We start from the raw sequence: 8,924 nt of genomic DNA, 5'->3' as shown, positions 1-8,924 counted from the left end.
CTAGTGATTTCTTTATTTCACCCGGTTGTTATTTTGAGAACGTTACTTTACCTGAATTAACAGAAGACGCTTACACCCCGGAACATATGGTCACATACTCTCATTTTTTGTTTTGTTTTTTGGTTTTTTGGTTTTTTTGTTTTGTGTGTAAGGGTGTGTGCGTTTGTGTGTAAGGGAGTGTGTGTGTTTGTGTGTGTGTTTTTTTTATCATTTTAGTGCAACTCAAATCGAATGAAATCTATACAGAAAATTTCATCGCAATTATGTACGTACTCGGCAATATGTATTTCATTCCTGATGCGAAAAGAGACTAAAATCAATTTGAAATTTGAATTTGATACAGAAAGAAATTTAAATATTATTCATTTTTCGTTGTGCATAATATTGCTTATTTGGCAATGATATTTAGTAATTTAGAGTATCACAATACACATGGCGTGTTTATGGTCCTCAAAACCAGACGTATAGTACATTTAATCTACTATACTATACAGTACACTAGACACCATAGCTATTTAAAAAAAACATTTCTGAAAATCACAGGTGTATTGTCAATAGCCCCGGTACACAAAACCAGCCGCCTAAATACGTGTCGCCCGCAGCGAGGACAAATTGACCGGAACTCGGCCGGGATAAGATGGGCTGTAGACATTCAGGTGTGTAATGCTTGTTGTAATAAACCGGGGAACTTTCACACTTGCAGAGAACATTCCGGAATTGAACACAAATTGGACACAGTCAATTGGTTGCAGATAATTGTGGCTCGGAACTACACTTTTATTTCTTGAGAATTTCACTGAATTGTTTTCGAATGAGAGAGTAATGGCTGTTAGTATACAGCGATCGAGCTTCGTCGGCCGTGCGTTGTGACGGAACCTCGAAGGAATTTCACTAAAACGTGTATTGTTCAGAAAAAATACATCTAAACTGGTTATGCTGGTTTCATTGAAGAACATTTTAAATACAATAGTTTATCGGGGAAATATATGTTAATGACATCGTATAGGACCTGGCAGACCTGAAATGGATATGGATTGACAGTTCGGTAGTCGGATTTCATCGACGTTAATGTTACCGGGCAAGTATTAGGAAGGTAAGTACACTGATTAAAGAATTAATTTGCGTTTTGCGGGTGTGCAAGGTACCGTCTTAGCACCGGCTGAATTGTTCTACATACAGAGAAATCATAGTGTTTTATATTTAGGATAAATGACTTGTTTTTTTGAACTAGTAGTATTGATCCTCAATCAATTGTAGCTATGTTGCAATACAGTTATTGTGTGTCAATAACAAGGAATTAGCTCTCTCGGTAAATTCATTTTTGAGACAAATAAGATACGAGCTCTCTTGCTGTTTCATGTACTCTATTCACGGGCCTTAAGGCCTTCATTTCAATAAATTGAATTGTATTGAAGTGCATAATCTATAAAAAAAAATTTCGTTTAGCATCACGAATGACAGTTTATGAAGGCACGTGATCGTCTTTGGTCTTTATAAGGGTAGTAGAGCATTAAGGCCCGTCCAGATGGTATTCCGAACATCCAAACTGCAGTGCTTTATAAATATTCCATCAATTCTAGAACGATCTACAATTTAGGCTCGTAACTAGAGCGTGCTTTCGTGGTATTTAACGTGGACGAATACAATGTAGATGTTAATTTGATGACAGCCAAGGAGCTAACGGACCCATTAAGTATCTAATGATCAATTGTTTATTTTGAGGACATGGGTTAGGTGGGGGTTGGCAAAACCTAATTCAGCTGGTTTGTGTGCAATGGCATCTAGTGCAGCCTTCTCCATTTCAGCAATTTGTTTGGGAGGAAATTTTATATAACATTCTAAAATAAAAAACAAAACAAAACGAAACACGAGTAGAAAATCTCACTGAAACACCTGTCCAGTATTTTTAGTGCATAGTCAATTTTATAGTCACTTGGAAGCTAAATGTAAACAAAACATTCATCAACGGGATTAGAAGATAGATGTTCGATAGATCAATACATCTTCACTTGGTTCAAAGCCGATCTGTTCGGTGTTGAGTTCATTAGACCGTTTCATTTCTGTGTGTTACCGTGGACGTGGTCTGTGGACGTGGTTTACGGCCGATCTGTTCGGTATCTAGTTCAATAGACCGTGTCATTTCTGTGTGTTACTGTGGACGTGGTCTGTGGACGTGGTTCACGGCCGATCTGTTCGGTATCGAGTTCAATAGACCGTGTCATTTCTGTGTGTTACTGTGAGTGTTACGGTAGACGTGGTTCACGGCCAATCTGTTCGGTGTTGAGTTCATTAGACCGTGTCATTTCTGTGTTACTGTGGACGTTGTTCACGGCCAATCTGTTCGGTGTCGTGTTCATTAGACCGTGTCATTTCTGTGTGTTACCATGGACGTGGTTCACGGCCGATCTGTTCGATGTCGAGTTCATTAGACCGTGTCATTTCTGTGTGTTACTGTGGACGTGGTTCACGGCTGATCTGTTCGGTGTCGAGTTCATTAGACCGTGTCATTTCTGTGTGTTACTGTGGACGTTGTTCACGACCGATCTGTTCGGTGTCGTGTTCATTAGACCGTGTCATTTCTGTGTGTTACTGTGGACGTGGTTCACGGCTGATCTGTTCGGTATCGAGTTCATTAGACCGTGTTATTTCTGTGTGTTACGGTGAACGTGGTTCACGGCCGATCTGTTCGGTATCGAGTTCATTAGACCGTGTCATTTCTGTGTGTTACGGTGAACGTTGTTCACGGCCGATCTGTTCGGTGTTGAGTTCATTAGACCGTGTCATTTCTGTGTGTTACGGTGAACGTTGTTCACGGCCGATCTGTTCGGTGTCGTGTTCATTAGACCGTGTCATTTCTGTGTGTTACGGTGAACGTGGTTCACGGCCGATCTGTTCGGTATCGAGTTCATTAGACCGTGTCATTTCTGTGTGTTACGGTGAACGTGGTTCACGGCCGATCTGTTCGGTGTCGTGTTCAATAGACCGTGTCATTTCTGTGTGTTACCATGGACGTGGTTCACGGCCGATCTGTTCGGTGTTGTGTACATTAGACCGTGTCATTTCTGTGTTACTGTGGACGTGGTTCACGGCCAATCTGTTTAGTGTCGTGTTCAATAGACCGTGTCAGTTCTGTGTTAATGTGGACGTTGTTCACGGCCGATCTGTTTAGTGTCGTGTTCAATAGACCGTGTCAGTTCTGTGTTAATGTGGACGTGGTTCACGGCCGATCTGTTCGGTGTTGTGTACATTAGACCGTGTGGTTTTTGCACTGTGTGTTTCACAGTCGATCAGCAAGTTTCATTGATAAATCTAAAAGAGGAATTTCGTTGAAACATACATATCATTGTTCAAAATCCACTATCGCATCATTTACATTTAAATACCTTCTAATAAAATGTCTGCCTTCCTTCAAAGTTCGTAGTTAGAATAATTTGTAAACCGAAACTGTTACTGCCAGGTTGTTTTTAAGCGATAGATTTCTTTGACAATGAATCGAATTTCATCTGATTAAACTACATATTGAGTTTGCCGATTGAATCTCCGCGTTGGTCATACTAAACTTTAAAGCACTTTTGACAGGTCATGGCCACCGTGGGCTTCTGATAGCACAAAAGGATGAATTTATCTACTTTGAATGCGATGTCACGGGGTCCATTATTAAATGGACATAATCTCTAGTTTATAAGCTTTTAGTTATCTGAGAAAATGTGCGAACTCGACAACTTGTCGTTATAATGTCTGTAATCTCGGGCTATTACACATTTTGGAATACATTTTAACATCACAGCCCGTTCTAATATTTGTATATACCTGCACTTTTAGAATTTAATGCACCCTTTGTTTCATTGATCGGCCAATTCCGTCAATGATCGGTTTAATATTCGAACCTTCACTCTCAGACAACACCGTGTCTCCTCCGAGCCGTGGTCTCGCGTCAAACACAGCAGTGACCAATAGGGGGCGCTGTATTAGGTGAAATAACTCTTATTTCAGGGTCAATATTCAAACAACTGTTGTGTATTGAAGTTGTTGAATCCATCACTCACCAAATGAGTCTCTTTATCTTCACGGGTGATGGGGTGGAGCAGCGATAGCACGCTCGCCTTTCACCTAGGCGACTTGGGTTCGAATCCACAAATGGACGTGAACAGATATGGGGTCACCTTTCCGACCACACGGGGTTTCTCATGGTATTTCGAAGGCCGTCACGCGCTTCCCTCCGGGGCAACAAGAGTCGTTAGAATACTTGATATATATATTTACCAAGATGTTTTGTTATTGTTGTATAATAAATTATGATTGTATAAGTTTCAAGATGGTGTGCATTATGGCTCAAGTTTAAGAACTATTTGATAATAATTTAACTGATGTACCTTACAAGTGTTCGATATCTAGACATGAACGCTAAAATAGATTTTTATATAGACCTGACCGTTTCAAGAAACAGACATATCCATTCACACTCACTTTGAATTATGGCAAAGTTTTAAATGCTCTGTGGTGACCTACTTTTAAAATAGTTTTTCTTAAATACACAACCCCATACGTCATGTCTATTATATTATAAACACACCTGTCACATGTGAAAAAAAAAAACGCGTTAGTGGTATGAGAAATAGCCCCATTCCCTTCACGGGTACAGGAGTGTAGAGATAGCATCACCCGTGCTATAGAACCAAAACAAAGACGGTCGTTATCCTATTTCGCACGAATGACCCAATACAGAATTACACTGAATTTAGAATGGTTTCTCGTGCCTGTTCTGGCTTTACTATTGTGTTTAAGTGAGCCACAGTTCAGTGGAGGTATATTTTTTACCGAGGAAAAAATTCAGGTAGATGAAGATTTGGACATACCATTGGTGTTTATTACTTTCCTTGTCCATTGGAGTTGAAGCATCTATTCTGTGACCTTATAAGGAATAGAGTGTAACAATTTTATCCTTATCCATATGTTGACAACGGCTTGAAATTTTTAAAGTGTCTTTATGTCAAATTGTTATCCAGATAAATTATTTGGTATCGGGAATTGTAATGATGTCCAATTGCTATGGTTTAGTGTTACAATTTTTGTTTTCATTTTTGGTAATAGGATTTCGAAAAAAAAAAAAAAAAAATTCAAAAACCAACAAAAAGAAAAAAAGAAAAATAAATAAATAAATAAATAAAAAATAAATAAAATAAACAACAACAACAACAACAAAAAAGAAAGAATAAATAAATAAATAAATAAATAATAATAACAAATAAAACCACATTAAAAAAAAATCCTTTCCAGGACTCGAGAAATACGTTGTATTAGACTCTGCCCTCGTCCTGTGTCTCTGCTGTTTTACAAAATTCAAGTATAACCTTGGGTTCACCCGTGACCTTGGGGACACCTATTCATGTACATATGAGTACATCCAGGTAGATACCAATTAAGAAACGTTATTAACATTATCCACAATCTCGGTTAAGCTGTTCTCGTTGGCGGAGAGCCACATCCTCTACATAAGCTATACACAAAATGTAAATCAAAATATCTGTCGGTCCACTGCTATGTGACCTTTAGTTTGTCCGTCCGTCCGTCTGCTGTCTTTAAGGTGATTTGTATTTCTAACTGATCTGGATATTTCACTTGATGACGTCAGCCCACGACATGGTCGTAGTCCAATCACTCACAAGTTCACATCTAATCCTATTTGCTCATTCGGTTTGTTTGCTGGGTTTATCCAATTTTGTAATCAATAACTACAAGTGTCAGTGTCATTTCGGGTCGGGATATCTTTGTAGTAGTTAGTGGCTACCATACTGAACGCCATACGCTGAATCAATCAATTTCTGGCCAGCACATTTGGGGTTAAGTGGCTTGACTAAAGACATAACTATGGCAACACAAAATGTGTATATGTGTGGGATGGGTCGGGGGTTCGGGGTGGATATGCGGATGGGGGTCGGAGGGCATTATTATCGTATACACTTGGATATCGAAGATGTTGCACAGTGACTCACCCTATAAAAAGAGTACACAAAATATTGACATACCGTCATGAAAATCTGTACAGACTATCATCAGACGTTTTAGATGGTCGCACCTACCAAACACCTCGCCATGTTGTTCCGTCATAGAGAGGTTTCATTTTTATATTTAATGTATTTTTAACCCCAGCAACTGTTTACATTTGTAACAAGGAACTGTATCAGCTCTGTGCTGTTGTGGTCGTGTCCTTGGGCAAGACATCTGAACCCTAATGCTTTGGATGGCATGTAACGGGCCCCGATTTGATGTTCAGTGAGGTAGTCACCAACTACTACACTGATACCCCGCCTCAAAATGACATTAGCTGTTCACGGGGCGCTAAGCCCAGCAAACAAACAAACAGAGTCTCATGTCTCTGTGCAAGTACATGTACCCCTGTATGAGGACCGTCCGCCCGAGAATTTTTTCGGTAAACGTTTCGAGAACATGGTATGGTTATTCCTCAAAAGAATAATTCTTCCCTTTCTAACACTTTGTTTGTCACAAAATAGTGTGTTAGGGAATATTTAACAATGCTGAAACAGTTGTTTCATGTACATGTACAATCTCCTTATGGCTAATATGCCTGATGGCATTATACGGCACCTGTCTGATAAGTTTTAGTATGACCTCATTGGTGTCGAATTGGAACATTTATTGCAGGTTAAATTTTGATTATTCTTCATTTCAGAATTCATATCGAAATATCCAGCTAGCGATTATGGAACGGTCAAATGAATATAACTTACGCATGTCTCGAAGATCACGTGGTCGGAGACGGAATCACGAGCCAAACATGTCGGTCAAGTCCGGAACATACCAGATCCATTTGTCCATTCCAAGGTCAATGCTACCAGGAAATATATCTATAAAGGCAGCTAACAGTCGGCAACGTCCAATGTCTCCGTTTGAACGCCGCCCCTTATCACCGCACGTGCAGCAACCGAGGTCACCTATAGAACATGCGCAGAGGCCAACATCACCGTTTGAGAACCAATCAGCATCGCCGTCACCACGTGCACTTCCTACGAAGTCTTCCATGTTTGCCGTGTCTCTTCCAATGGAAAATTTAACTCCTAGGTCCGGACAAAACGGACAGGGTATTACTATTATCCCTGACCCGGGGGAACTCTTCTCAAGTCCGAGAGAGATTCAGAACGGACATGTCTTGACCCCGAGGTCAAACACTAACGGCAATACGTCATTTAAAGTACCGCCGCCATTAGACCTATCAGCAATCGTGCTCCCAAAATCGCCGAATGGCGTTGTTAAAAAGCAATATGAGGCAAGATCACCAACGATTTCTCAAAATTTCTACCGAGTGGGGTCAAGGTCGGCCAAAGACACTGTGAATAGAAGTAAGTCGTTTACCGCGAGGCACTTCATAAAAAAATCGGAGAGAAATTCCAGCAACACTCTTCCAAGATCAACATCCAACTACAACTTCACTTCTAATGGAACTTTTCCAAGGTCAATGTCGCCACCCTTGTCGTCACCCGTGTCGTCACCGAGGACGCCGGTCAACGAATCACCGAGGCCAAAATCCCACTATGCCACGGTGACGCCTGGTGGTGTGTTAGACGATTCGGTGACATCCAGGTCAGTTCTAGACACTTCCGTTACCAGTCAAAGCAGTTTCCGGGGAAATATGTACGAGACATACAGAGACCTCTGCCGACAGAAGTAAGTACTAACACGCGCATGCGTAGAAGAAAGGATCTTATAATGAAAACTAATGAATGATGTCATAATGAACTTGTGAGCTACAATAAAAATGGTCATGATATTTGAATGGTTTCGGTTAAAGAGTTATGCTTCATGTACAAAATCCCGGAAATGTTTTCAGATATTTGAAGTACATAGTTTAAATTCGAGTGTTATTATTGCAAGGTTATGAAACTGAGAATAATTAATTATCAATCTGTGTTGCGGATATCTTTAAGTATGTACATGTATAAAGTCATATGCCTTTTCATCTTATTAAAATATCTAATAATAATTTAGAGTTAAGAAAGAATATAATATATGTATATTATGTACGTGTAATTTTTTGTTATTTTCAAACGTATTACAACCAATTGATAAATAACTAATAAACAAACCATATATTAACGCTTAAGTGTATTTGTATCCTATCAGTTTGTAACTCTTTTGCTTGGAGATACATATCTCACAGAAGGAACCATACCTCATTAACCTATATTCATTTATTTTTTCCCTTACTTTCATTTCAATCTAGTGACATGTTATTCAAAGACCCGGATTTCCCAGCCATGGATGAGTCGCTTTTCCGACAGGGAAAATCTCCAGTTGGTCAGATACAGTGGAAACGTCCCGGGGTATGTAGTGGTCAGATTATGTGTCGGTACAGAAAGGTCAAGTAAGGGTCAATTTGAGAAATGTGCTCGTTAGAACGGGTCAGTGAGCGAAAAAGTACTCTGTAAACAGCAGGGAGTTTGAGCGAAATTGGTATTTTTTAAAATCAAACCTCAGGGAACCAACCAAGGTGCGTTGGATAAATTACATGTATGAAAGGTTTTTTTTTATTATTGTTATTTTTTTTTATTTTAGGGTTACTTAGAAACAACAACAATATGTAAATAGAGGTTATTCTACAAGTGAAATTGTTTATTATATCTATCTTACTAACGTCACTTTTCTAATTTAGAAAAAAAAGTAAGATAAACTTGATAAACGATTAATTGTAGTAATATCGAGGTTTCCGGTTTTGCAACAGTACCGTCAATGAAATAGAATCGTACCTCCGACTGACCAAGTCCGTCGTGCAGGCTACGTTAGCCCAGCTAGTTTTTTTTTAGTCCTGAGTTGCAATTGTTCTTTTCATGAATAAAGTAATTCATAGCAGGCCAATATTACATGTACAGTTTAATTCACGTTCCCTATAATGTACCGTACTATTTACC

The 8,924-nt window shown here is 39.4% G+C and overlaps 1 protein-coding gene across 1 annotated transcript in view; it reads left to right on the top strand.

Moving 5' to 3' along the window:
- The first annotated feature begins 584 nt into the window (after nucleotides 1-584).
- The window catches only part of LOC117335836 (calpain-2 catalytic subunit-like), a 32,143-nt gene continuing 23,803 nt past the window's right edge, over nucleotides 585-8,924 (top strand). Inside the window, exons 1-3 of the mRNA XM_033896076.1 lie at nucleotides 585-1,093; nucleotides 6,692-7,683; nucleotides 8,240-8,339. Coding sequence (XP_033751967.1) covers nucleotides 6,722-7,683; nucleotides 8,240-8,339 — 1,062 coding nt within the window. The 5' untranslated portion in view covers nucleotides 585-1,093; nucleotides 6,692-6,721. The remainder of the gene's footprint in view (nucleotides 1,094-6,691; nucleotides 7,684-8,239; nucleotides 8,340-8,924) is intronic.

Source organism: Pecten maximus, chromosome 10, assembly GCF_902652985.1.
Source record: "Pecten maximus chromosome 10, xPecMax1.1, whole genome shotgun sequence".
Classification (NCBI taxonomy): domain Eukaryota; kingdom Metazoa; phylum Mollusca; class Bivalvia; order Pectinida; family Pectinidae; genus Pecten; species Pecten maximus.
This window is presented reverse-complemented; position numbering and strand designations above follow the sequence as displayed.